This window comes from Tetrao urogallus (genome assembly GCF_951394365.1).
Source record: "Tetrao urogallus genome assembly, chromosome: 11".
Classification (NCBI taxonomy): domain Eukaryota; kingdom Metazoa; phylum Chordata; class Aves; order Galliformes; family Phasianidae; genus Tetrao; species Tetrao urogallus.
This window is the reverse complement of record NC_136824.1, coordinates 9,618,695-9,631,867: the sequence shown is the minus strand read 5'-3', so window position 1 is coordinate 9,631,867 and position 13,173 is coordinate 9,618,695. Positions and strand designations below refer to the sequence as shown.

General features: G+C 34.2%; 1 protein-coding gene across 1 annotated transcript in view; it reads left to right on the top strand.

Annotated features, from left to right (window-relative positions):
* The window catches only part of TRPM7 (transient receptor potential cation channel subfamily M member 7), a gene marked incomplete at both ends in the record, with an annotated part of 42,265 nt that overhangs the window by 24,890 nt on the left and 4,202 nt on the right, over window positions 1-13,173 (top strand). Inside the window, 14 exons of the mRNA XM_079541114.1 lie at window positions 36-191; window positions 312-455; window positions 1,027-1,155; window positions 1,943-2,230; window positions 3,701-3,875; window positions 4,415-4,547; window positions 5,348-5,532; window positions 6,269-6,401; window positions 6,853-7,985; window positions 9,618-9,694; window positions 10,575-10,634; window positions 11,660-11,741; window positions 12,045-12,115; window positions 12,651-12,688. Of these exons, the coding sequence (XP_079397240.1) occupies window positions 36-191; window positions 312-455; window positions 1,027-1,155; window positions 1,943-2,230; window positions 3,701-3,875; window positions 4,415-4,547; window positions 5,348-5,532; window positions 6,269-6,401; window positions 6,853-7,985; window positions 9,618-9,694; window positions 10,575-10,634; window positions 11,660-11,741; window positions 12,045-12,115; window positions 12,651-12,688 (2,804 nt within the window). The remainder of the gene's footprint in view (window positions 1-35; window positions 192-311; window positions 456-1,026; window positions 1,156-1,942; window positions 2,231-3,700; window positions 3,876-4,414; window positions 4,548-5,347; window positions 5,533-6,268; window positions 6,402-6,852; window positions 7,986-9,617; window positions 9,695-10,574; window positions 10,635-11,659; window positions 11,742-12,044; window positions 12,116-12,650; window positions 12,689-13,173) is intronic.

Sequence of the window (13,173 nt, the reverse complement as noted above, 5' to 3'; positions counted from 1 at the left end):
GTGAACCGTTTGAACTTAGTCTTCATCTTTTTCAGGTGATATTGAGTATTTTACTCCCACCTGCTATACTTCTGTTGGAATATAAGACTAAGGCTGAAATGTCACATATTCCTCAGTCTCAAGATGCACATCAAATGGCAATGGATGACAGTGAAAACAACTTCCAGAATGCAGCAGATGAAATACCAATGGTAATGGTGGTGGATAATAATAATAAAAATTTCTAATTTAAAATAAATAATTGTGTTTTTCAATTAAATTTTCAAATGCATGCCTCTCTGTATGTGAAACTAACAATCCTTTTGTTTTAGGAGGTGTTTAAAGAAGTAAGGATCTTGGACAGTACCACAGAGAAGCATGATATGGAGACCCCAGCAAAACCTAAAAGACTTCCAATTACACAGAAGTTTTATGCATTTTATCATGCACCAATTGTGAAGTTTTGGTTTAATACTGTGAGTTTTCTATTGTGTAATGTTTTGTTTGTTTGTTTGTTTTTCTTTGTTTTTTTTGACAACTAGTATGGGTATTTGGGTTCTTCCTGTGATATAGTTCTGTGATTTGCATCAGTTTGTGTTTTTTTAAATGCAAAAAAAAAAAATCTTACTCTGGTAAACTGGCAGTGAGAAGTAGTTGATTCTGAAAAAAATACACATGCAATGCTTAGCATTTTTAATGTTCATGAGGTTGGTTTTGAAAAATAGTAATTTTTTTATGCTAAGAGAGTAATTAGAATTAAAATTTTTACACTGGCCTGAGTAATTAATTTCATCATTCATTTGAAGGAATTCTGTATTTATTTATAGGATAAAAAGTGTTAATGCCCCGGGTTTTAAAAGTTATTCTACCAACTTCTGTTCTAAGCAAATATGATTCCCATATAAAAACTTGTCTGCTTAAAGAGTTAAAACATAGTTCTGTAATTCTACTTGAAGCTGTTATTGTATACATAAAAAGAAAAAATCCACACATTTATAAGGAATTCTCTTCTGTAATTGTATGTATAATTTTTCTTGCTGTTTTTAGTTGGCATATTTAGGATTCCTCATGCTCTACACATTTGTGGTTCTTGTAAAAATGGAAGAAGTGCCATCTGTCCAAGAGTGGATTGTTATTGCTTACATTTTCACATCAGCAATTGAGAAAATTCGTGAGGTATGTCTCTAACAGTCTGTGATTTTATTTTTGTGTCAATTACAACAGCATGCTTCAAACTATGGTAATAAACAAAAGCCTGAGAAACTTTAGGAACCTGAGTGTATGGTGCATAATACCTTTGCCCTATCATGGTCATACTTGGAGAACAAAAGAAATATATCAGTGGGCTGATCTTTATTTTTTTTTTTTAATGTGTATTTACTTACTGCCCCTGTGACCATCTAATCAGGTTCTAACAAAAAGCCTTACTTTTCTGGGAAATTAAATCTATACGCATCTATTAGCATAAATCAAACTGCCATTAAGACCAAGCTGAAACAAAAGCAGAAGAAACTTCGTTGAGATAGATATCTGCCACAACCACAGTGTTGCTGACCAGCAAGGGTCTTTTGAGAAGTTCTATTAGATTTTTTAAACAGGAGAAGGAAAGCTACTTTGCTGGCTGTACATTTCAGGTGCAACTGACAGGAAGTAGGGCTTGGTTTTTGCCACAGTAACTGCCTGGAGGAAAAACAAAAACAAAAAATCAACAAAAAAGACCCCTAAGAAAATAGCAAATAAAGCCATTTCTTCCTTCATAACTTGTACAGATAGAAGGAAACACTGTTTCCTTGTCATAGTTATGAAGCTGGCACGGTTAAATACTATTCTTTGGATTCCTCAGTGCAAAACAGTTGTCCACTCAAATACGTGTTTTATTTTTGCAAGTATAACATTTTCCAAACATGATTCATCTGTTCCAGTGTTGTTTCATTTGGACTAAATGTTTATTTTTTCATTGCAGATTTTTTTTATGTCAGAAGCTGGGAAAATTAATCAGAAGATTAAAGTATGGTTCAGCGATTACTTCAACATTAGTGACACAGTTGCTATTGTCACTTTCTTCATTGGATTTGTTTTAAGATTTGGAGCAAAGGGGAATTTTGGTGAAAACACCTATAGAGAAAATTACATATTTGTTGCTGGAAGAATAACATACTGTCTCAATATAATTTTTTGGTATGTGCGATTACTGGATTTTTTAGCTGTTAACCAGCAGGCTGGACCTTACGTTATGATGATTGGAAAAATGGTAAGGACAATTTTACTTTTGTCTTTTTGACTGAAATACCTTTGTTTTGCTGCATCTGTTTATGACTTCTCAGTTTTATTTCAAGACACATTGCTTACCTTGTTGCAGTAGGTCAACAAATCAGTGTGCAGAAGTAGTTAGCTGGAATGTAACTTAATGTGTTTCAAAACAAGCACCGTTGGAAGTCATCTATATTATGGAACTTTCTCTGTCATGGATCTGTAAAAAGAGGAAGATCTTCCTTCTAAACTCTGTTAAATGTCTGAGACATGAAAGAATATCACAGTATTCCTTCCTTAGTTAATCTAGCGTTGCTTCCCTTTTGGCTTTGAAATCTATTTATACTCCTGAGGTTTTCTTGACTTTGTGCTATCTATTACAAAATTTAACTTTATAAGTAACTTAACTTCCCTGTAAATGAGCTGTTTTAAATGTTTTTGGGTAGCTTTCCACAATTGCTCTCAAAATTAGATACTTCCCACAGGCTATCTTCTCATACAGTTGTGTATACCCTCACATTCTACTACTTGTGACAATGAGGCCTTCAAATTTTCTTTCTTTCAACCAGAATGTTATTTGGTATGTTAGTTGATGTCCAACATTGAGGTCTGCTCGAACTGTATTTATCACCAGTCATGTAGTGCAGTTGTGTTCTGTAGTGTGGGAGCGTATTTTCAGGCAAGCAGTTGATGAGTGGTGGCTACCACACCGTCCTTGAGATCCATTTCTTTTCAAAAGCTTAGTAAATTGCTGTAACAAAGGGAAGGTAATGCTAGGAGTTACGGGCTTTCTAGCATTAACATGACAAGAGTGGAGTCGTGTTAATGGATTCTATAATAAGACTGAGAAAAGTGATCAATGAAAGTCATAAGAAGAGAAATGAAGAGCAAGTGGCAGCGTTTTAAGCCCTAAGAGCCATATATATGAAGGGGGAAGGGGGTGTTCCCACTGCCTCTAAAATGGTTCCCACAAAGTTAAATGCTGTCACTCTTTAAAAGGCGTGTGTCAAGCTGCTTATTTTCTCAATTTGATATGTTAGTAGCATAGGTTCTGTTTATTCAGTCCTTTCTCAGTCCTTCAGAAGCTACACAGACATTTCGTGCAGCTATTCACCAAATTCAGAAAATAATGCTTCTTCATCAGCTGCTGCTCTTCCACATAATGAGTATTTGAGTTAAAAAGAAAATACCTTTTGGCTAAGAATAGTAAACATGGTATAAGAAAAGAGAGGAAAAAAAGAAAAGAAATTTTGTACAGGGTTTGTTATTTAGCAAAATTTGCTGCCTGAAATGCAAGCACCTTAGACTTTTCCTTAAGCAACACAAAAAATTCATCAAACTTATGCTGTCAATGTAAAAATGTTTAAAGTTGTGAAAGCCTGATTTTGACCTTGTATATTAACTGACTTTTGTGTGTATGCGTGTGTATATATGTGTGTGTATTATATATATTTGTTTTTTTTTTGTATAGGTGGCCAACATGTTTTACATTGTGGTGATTATGGCACTTGTACTGCTTAGTTTTGGTGTTCCCAGGAAGGCAATATTATACCCTAACGAGGCACCATCTTGGACTCTTGCTAGAGATATTGTATTTCATCCATACTGGATGATTTTTGGTGAAGTGTATGCCTATGAAATTGATGGTAAGATTCTGAAGCAAGTAATAAGGCTTATTCTGATAAAATCTTATTAAGATTTTATTTTTTGACATTAAATGCCCAGTATTGTTGATGTGGATTCCATTCACTGGATTATCTTCTCTTTCTCACTTACAACTACATAACTTCTTGATTTGACTCTTCCATTATAATTTATGAAGCTTAAATAACTTGGAATGAAAATTCTACTTAAGTGGGGTTTCTAATAAGGCTATTCCTAACAATATTTTGGAATGTTTCCACCCAGATACCTTGCCATAATTTTTGGCTGTTACGATACTTTGCTATTTCTTTTTCTTTTTCTTATATTTATTTATTTATTTTAAAACCAATAATATAAATGTACCATAGTAATAACTAGGAACTGCCTCCTGTATCTCTCTTCTATGTTCCTAAATATGTAGAGGTATTTTGAATTGCAGAACAGTGCATGTTGTTTATTGTGCAGCCTTTCACCTTTTTTCCTGTCTGTATCTGCCGTGAGTTCTAAAGTTGTACCTATTTTGCTTTTTTCCCCAACTCAGTTTGTGCAAATAATTCTGAGTCACAAGTTGCTCATCTCTGCGGGCCAGGAACATGGTTGACCCCATTTCTTCAAGCTGTCTACCTCTTTGTACAGTACATAATTATGGTTAATCTCCTTATTGCATTTTTCAAGTAAGTATATGGAATAATTACCTATTTTTGCTAATCCTTGGGTATATTAATTTCACTTTAATAATGGTAAGATCAGAACTGTTATCAGTTTGAGGCAATTCAATTTGGTGAAAGCATTTTCAGATTCAAAAGCTAGTCTTCCTCACTGCAAACTGCGTGGCAAGGAAGGGAAATTTGTGATATGACTAATATGTGTCACATCTGCAAGACCATAGTGAACCAGATTTTTGTCATAGATTGAAAGCATTTTGTAATTTCTTTTCTTTGTAAAGAAACAAGGTTGTTTCTGGATCAGTATATTGACTGATGTTCCTCAATTCGTTTAAATCTCTCTTCAACTGCGTTTAGTTGCAGAGTAGTTTAAGTCTATTGGAATTATCTGCAAGTATTTTCTGTATGGGAATAAGCAGCTTGCTAACACATAGGAATGGTAGGCTGCAGAAATGTGGAGTGATTAAAAAAAAATCAGAACTGTTGAGTTGCAAATACTTTTTCTTAACAAATTTGAAAATTGATCTCAATGCCTTTCATTTTTGAGGAAAAGTACTGAGATGGTACCAGAGAAGAGATTTCTTATTTTCTCCCTGCTTTAGAGCACAGTCTTTTCTTGAGTGTTTCTAGCTTCCACTATAACTACTTGTGCAGTGAAAGACAAGTTTGTTTTTCTTTCTTAACTAACTAGCCTTAAGACTCAAGATTGTTGAAGGATTTTTATTTTATTGCTTTTTTAATACCTTGACAACAAGCATTAAAAAGCAACAAAACTTGAATTGTCTAATGCTTTTTTTTTTTCCTTTCAGCAATGTGTATTTACAAGTAAAGGCAATTTCAAACATTGTATGGAAGTACCAACGCTATCATTTCATTATGGCCTATCATGAAAAACCGGTTCTGCCTCCACCACTTATTATTCTTAGCCATATGGCTTCCCTGTTGTGTTGTATATGTAAAAGAAGAAAGACAGACAAGACTTCAGATGGGCCAAGTACGAGCAGTTATTTAAAAAAAAAAAAAAAAAGTTATGATTCTTTTTATATGTTTAATGCAGGAAAGTGCAGTCTTGGTTGAAATGTATATTTTCAACAAAGTTGAGAAGCTGGACTTTGATCCTACTGGGTCCCTTCTAACTCAGAAAATTCTATAATTCTAAGTGGGTCTTTATTTTTTCTGTAATGGTCAATATTGAATAAGACTGATTCTGTTCAAAGTTTCAGTGTTTTTACAAAGTGTAATATACAGCCTCAAGAAAATCTCCAGTTAAACTAAGTTTAAAAAAAAAAAAAAAAAAAAAGCCACCAAAAAATTAAATTTTCTGTTTGTGTTATTGGGAAAATATATATTTATAGATATTATGTGTGTGTGTGTATATATATATATTTTTTTTCCACGAAAACTGGTCTTATTTAAAAATCTTTTGAAGATGAAAAAATAAAAATAAAATATTTCATAGTGATAAAATCCAGCTAAGAAACCTCAGGAATTTAGCCTCTGCCTTAAGGAAAGAAGGTGTGTGGGTAGGGGCTGTGCAAACATCACTGTTCTTATTTTAGGCAAAATCTTTGACATTATCTACCTTTTTCTCTAGCAAAGAGGGAAAGGGTGCTAGACGTTACTGCTTTGTTTTTCTTCTAACACCATTTGTAAGGTTGTGGCTATTAATCTCTGATGTCTATACTGCTTTACATCGTATTCATCTTCTGAACTCTTTAATCTCTTTTTAGAACTCTTTCTGACAGAAGAAGATCAAAAGAAACTTCATGATTTTGAAGAGTTATGTGTTGAGATGTATTTCAATGAGAAGGATGACAAATTTCATTCTGGAAGCGAGGAGAGGATTCGAGTCACTTTTGAACGGTAAAATTTTTACAAATAACATTTTGAATTGAGAAGCTTAGAACTGTGATTTTTAACTGCTTTGAGGAGGGTAAATGCAGTTCAATGAAATAGTCAAATGAAGTATTTGTGCAAACGTAGGGTGGTGACTTTCCATTTCTGTGCAGAAGCTAATAATGTGAGTTGTTTCCTTATCTGTAGAATAGCATTTCCAGCACTTGGTAAGCTGTGGCAATAGTAAACCAAAGCATTTGAAAGTGTGCTGTAGGCCCTTAGTTGATGTGTATGCTAATTCTATGATTCAAAAATATTTACAAATGTTGTATTACACAGAAGTCCGATGCTCTAGTTTATAGCATCCTGAAATCAGGTTTTTTTTTCTTCAGATGGGCAGAAAAAGTTACAAAGATGTTCTGTTTGCTTATTGAAAAAAATACTTTTCATAGCTCCTTCATAATTTGATTTTTCTTAGGGTGGAACAAATGTGCATACAGATAAAGGAAGTTGGAGATCGTGTCAACTACATAAAACGGTCACTACAGTCTTTAGATTCACAGATTGGCCACCTACAGGATCTCTCTGCTCTAACTGTGGATACTCTGAAAACACTGACTGCTCAGAAAGCTTCAGAAGCTAGTAAGGTTCACAATGAAATTACACGGGAATTGAGCATTTCAAAACACTTAGCACAAAACCTCATTGATGATGGCTCTCTAAGATCTTCTGTGTGGAAAAAGCACAGCATTGGAAATGTCTTTGGTTCTTTTCCTCAAGGAGGCCTTGAAAATAACAATGCTTTACTCTGTAGCATTTCGATACGTGATGACAAGGAAGTCCAGCATAAAACAATTGGTCAGGAGTTGGCTCAAGTTGCCCGAAGAGAAGAAATAAACTTTCAAGAGGCAGGTTCCTCAGGCAGTGCCTTATTTTCCAATGTTGTTTCCCCTCCAGAACTTCGCCAGCGAATACAGGCTTCAGAGATCTCAAAATCCTCTAGTAAAAGTAAAAAGTTAGGCAATTCGTCTAACAGTATGCCACATGTAACATCCCCAACAGCTAAATTTTTTGTTAGCACTCCATCTCGTCCCAGTTGCAAAAGTCAGCTGGATTCTTCAACAAAGCATGAAGAGACTGTTTGTTCTAAGGCTACAGAAGGAGAAAATAATGTAGAATTTGGTGCATTTGTGGGTAAGTATGACAAAGTAGATTCTGAATGTCCTGAAGTCATAATTAGCTGCTCTTATCCTCTTGCTTCTGGCTCTGCTTGCCTTGCTTTCACTCAACCTTGTGTTGAAAATGGAGGATACATTAATTGTGGTTTTATTCATGATGAGAGTGACACTAATGATAACTACAGCTGCAGAGTTGACAAATGTGATCACCAGTCCTCTGTCAACTTATCGAAGAACAAACCCCAAATGAAGTTGTCTTTGTCAACTGGCGACTTGACGTCAACAGTCAACGGCTCACATGGAAAATTGAATGTTAAAGATGAACTTTCCAAAAGTCAACATGTTCATGCAATGGAACTACAAAACCAAGATTTATGTTCTAACATCCTTATGGGACTACTTCATAAACTGTGGACCAAATCTAAACCACAAGGTTTGACTTATCAAGAATTGTATGGTATTTTGGGTGTATTCCGGTTGCAGGTGACTTTATTCTACCATTTTGCTCTGCTTTTTTTTGCTTTTAACATCTCTAATTTCCCTATATTGCTTGAACATTATTTTTTTTTTAACTTAAAAATTATCATTTCTTTATAATTCTGTCACATAGACAATATTTTTCTGGAAAACATTAGCCAGTTGTTGAGTATAGCAGTTTTATGCAATCAGCTGCTCTGCAACTTGGTATGGCCAATGTAGATAAACTTTGCAAGTTATTATAAAGCTCTTTTCATTTCATAAATTTAAAAATATTGTCTATTCCTTGACTTAATTACAGAAGACTTCTTAGGCTGATGGAATCCTGGATAAATATCTTTGTGGTATCTGTGTCAAACTGAGGGATCCTCCTATACTGTGTTTCTAAACACTGTTGAATTTGGGATCTTCCACTGTTGCTATGTACTTTTTAGCAGTCCTTTCAGAAAGCTTCCAAAATTCTTTTATTAAATAACAGTGTTATGCCTCCCCTGAAATTTTGCTTACCACTAAAAAGTCGCATGTTTCTGGTTTGAATATCTTCATATTTGAATGGAAAAACAGTGGCAGATTCGTTGCAAAATACAGGTGTGGGTTTACTAACCGATTTCTGTGAAATAGATAAAGCTTTAAGTAGGTTCAGTGTATCTGGAATTGTTAAGTTGCCTGTGGAAGTGTTGTCTTGCTCCAGCGCAGGGCTGTCTCTATTTCAAAGATGTGTTGAGGATGTAAAATTTTAATTTTTAGACGACTTTACTACTGTGAAACTTAAAATTCTACGATGATACCTCCATACGTCATTGATAGATTTGTTACTGTAGGAAGAGTGTCTCTGCATTTGTACACACTAACTTTTGTTTATAATTTCCTCCTGATTCAAAAGAAGAATACCACCTCCCTTTTTTCTAATTCAGAAAGCAAGACTAAATAGATGTAATGGATTCAGTGATTGTGTAAATCTATCTAATCTGTGAATGTACTTCACCACTAATAACTTTAAATACTAACTATACTTATTTTACTGGAGCCAAATTTTTAGTGTATGGTTCTTTGACATCTAGCATTTAGAACATACTCTTCATTCTTACTGTCCAGATTTTATAAGACTTCTGGTGCAGAGCAGCTTTCCGTTATCAATATAAGCTGGCTTTCATTCATTACAAAGCCATGTGCTTGGTAAAATCCTGGAGATTATTTCTTGCAATGTGGAGGATGAAGGGTATATTGTAAAAGCTACCTCATAAAACTGTCTGCTTTTCCTTCATTTATCATGGCTGCATAAAAGCACTGAATACAGACTATCTGGATCCTTTCCTGTGAAGAACATACATTTAGGTAAAATCTGAAAAAGTTAATTTCACATTTTGAATTGTGGTAGTCCATGCAGTGTGGGAAAAGCAGTAGTTTCGTATTAATAATTTGTCACATCAATTTTACTGTGTTTGGAAAAAGTTCTCTGGTGCGTTCAGGCACACAAATTAAATTAGATGGTTTGCAGCCCTTTGTTATGATACAGACTATTGCCATGGTCAGGACATGGCCAATTGCTATTGATTTTAAATACTTTTTTCAATTCACTGTGTCTAAGGTCACAGAGACAGCATGGAGTTGCAGCGGTTTAAGGAGGCAACAAGCAAAATTAAGGAAAGAAGTGCTGATATTGAGGTAAGCGTGGAAATTTTTTCTTATTTTTTTATTTTATTTTAACTTCACTGTGTATTGAAAACATCTTAAAAACAAATACAGTGAAGAAATTTGTAAAATGCAGCCTGGAAGGAATGCAGCTCTCTTACTGTAAGCAATTGAGTGAAAACTCGTGCAGCCTGAAGCGTGCATCAGGTATTGTTGCTTCATAATATGAAGAGAAGAACTTATGAAGCTGAAGTGAAATAACTGTAAATTAAAATTAAGATAAAACTACATGTCCCACACTTAGTGGATGACTTTTTCAAATGAGACATTTGACACTTGAAAATTTCAACATCAGCATTTGTTTATAGTGATATTATACAGAGCAAAATGATAGTGTACGTGATTGAAATAGTGACTGCAATTAACATAAAAATTGATGTGATTTGAAGAAGAAAAGCCCTTTTTGTTAAACTTATCTTCAAATAAATGATGTGTAATTATAGTTTGCTTAAACAAGGTACAAATAACTCCTGTGAAGTTATTAATCAGGACAAATCTGTATTCCAGATGCTTATAGTGTATATGTATGTGTACACACATGCATGTACATATAAAAACAAGGGTTTTTTATTTTAGTATTAAAATAATAAATCACTGAATCAGCCATAGAATGGCTTGGTTACAAGTTAACTATTTGCAGTTACCCCTCATTTGGGGAAGAGTCTGACTTGAGAATTGCCTAATGACCATTCTCAATGCCAATATTCTGCCAAGTTGCTCATTCTATGCTTTCTGATAACTGTCACATGTGACCAAAAAGCTTTGTGTGTATGAATTTTGGTGCTTCTATTAATAATGTTAATCTTTTGCCTTATTTTTTTCCTTTTTATTATTATTATTATTTTTTTTATAGGAGCAACAGGAAGACTTCAAAAAAGCCATACTGGAGGGCATAGAGACTACCAGGCTGCAAGTAAGTAAAGAAGGTTTCCATTTATTAGAGACAATTTTCAACAGGTAGTGAATTTATTCTTTACAGTGCGGATGGGGAGCTCTGTTTTTGTAGGTCACTTGTCTGTAAAGATATAATGAATTCTGGTAATTATTTAAAAAACAAAATAATGAAAAAGCAAAACTTAGGGGGAAGTTTGCCAATTGTGTGATGAGCAATTATAGTCTATTTTCAACAAAAAAAATTGCAGCATTTGCCTTTAATCAATGAGTGCCTTCACAAAGTATGACTCATTGAAGTTGGGATATCCAGACATTATGCACGAGTAATGGAATTTATAACGAAGCACAGACTGAAGAATCTTAAATAAGTGCAAATGGCTGGATTTCAGGATTGCAATAAAATAATTTGTCATACCTGTAATTCTGAGCCTTAATTTCTCTTTGGGAATTGTCATTTTTCCTGAAAGCTTTGCTGTCACTCATGAGTTGGAAAACTGTGGTTGAGCCAGATATGGCAAGTAGATATTCAGAAAGTAGTTAACTAAGAAGTGAGTCTGTGAGAAGATTCGGTTCATAAAATGTAGATTTTTGTGGCAAAACTTACTTAAATATTATTCTTATTTTCAGTGGCTTCTTTAAACTGAACTTTTGTTTCTGTCTTAGCCAAGTTCTCAAATGAAAATAGGTAATTAATGAAGGCAGATGATAGAATATACTTGTGATACTTGTAGAGATCCAGCATAATGTACATTTCTGTAATCATATCTTAACATTCTCTTTAAAAATATTCTTTCAGAATAGATCAGCAGTCTTAATAAGTACCTGGAAATGTTAGAGTTGATATTTACTGTGAGGAATGCTAGCTGGAGTAAGCTTGACTTCAGCATTTTTGTGCAGCAAGCTTTTTGAGGTACATCCAGAAGTTTACAAAGCATAAATACTTTTTATTGTACTTATAGGTAGTCCTAAAAAAGAAAACTAGGCAGATTGCTTGCTGAAAGAGTAGTAGCTGTAAACTGATTTGTGTGTGTATTTCTTTTGTAGGGTCTTCAGACTGACTGTGGTCTTAGACAGTCTAGTTCTTGTGGTGGGTTTACTGACCCTTTGGCAGTCCATTCAGAACAATGTAAGTGTGCCATCTTTTGAGATGACCTATTTTTTTTCCGCTCAGTTGTGTTGACAATGCATATTCCAGGAGGGTACAAAGGAGACACAAAAAGTTATGATTTTATGATTGGTGCCATTTGTTTCCTTGTGATAGATGTAATTATGCCAGCTTAATTCCTGTTACCTTGGGGTTGCCACAACAAATAACCAAATAGTTGTAAAAAGGTAAGCAATGTAGTCGGAACTGTGTTGGAAATTTGTAATGGTCAGATAAGTAAGTAAATGCAAATCTTTATTCAATTATAAATCTTTTCATTTATAGTCCCCAGCAAGAGTAGAAGAGCATCGAGTGAAGACGCTCAACAGGTCGACTCTAAAGCAGCTTTGCTGACGGTTTGTATTCTCCTCTTCCTTTTATTATTGTTGCTGTTGTTGTTGTTGCTAATGTTGTCAAACAGAACTAGAACTGAAGGAGTAAAAGGAAAAGAAACAAAAGAAGAATACTGATTTGTAGTCTTAGTTGTTCAAGGAGATAACAGGAGGGGAACTGTTCTGGCTAAGAGAAGTTTTACGTATTCTCCATTACGTACTGTGATTATTCTTAGTATGAAAATACATGTTCCTTCCTGTTTAAACAAGCCCTTTTAAAAATAAAAATGTTTATATGATCTATATTTAAAAAAAAAAAATGAATACAGCCTTTTCTGCTTTTTTGTCTTTACCATTCCTTACATCTATTAGAATATTTCCACCTACCTACAGTATGGCCTAATGGAATCTTTCCAATAAACACACTGCACTGCAAGATCTTAAAACATATAACTCTCTCACCCCAAAATTAAATATACTATGTTCTCCTTACAAAGCTGAAACAAAAAAAGTTTTTCCTTTTTTTTTTTTTCTTTTTTTTTCCCCCTTTGATTTAAAGGATTGGTTGCAAGGCAGACCTTCAAGTAGCAGTCAAATGTAAGTTACTTTCTGAATGTTACTAACTGAATGTGTTCACTGGAATGCTATGACAGGTTCTATTTAAATTAATGGGGTCACATCAAAGGGCAAAACATGTTCTTACATGAAAATGTTTGTATTGACACTTGTTTGGGTGCTAACTTCCAGGTGAAGGTCTTTTCCCAACCTTTAGAACTTGTAAACTTTCTCTGAAATTGTGCAGTCATTGCTGTTGTTAACAATTATCCCTTGAGTTAACTGTTAAAACCATTACCTTATTAATCTGATAACAGAAGTGTTAGCTGTTGGGAACACAATTTAATTAAAGCATTTCTGTGAGAATGGGCTCTTGTGATGCAAGCTTTGCGTAATGTTGTGCGTGACTGGCAGTATTTAAAGTATAGCTCTAAAGCTGTGAGATTACTTAACAGCCTTCCATTACCATTTTGTAATTAAGCAGTAGTGCTGCCCTTGAAAAATAGGGTAAAGGCACTACTATCAGT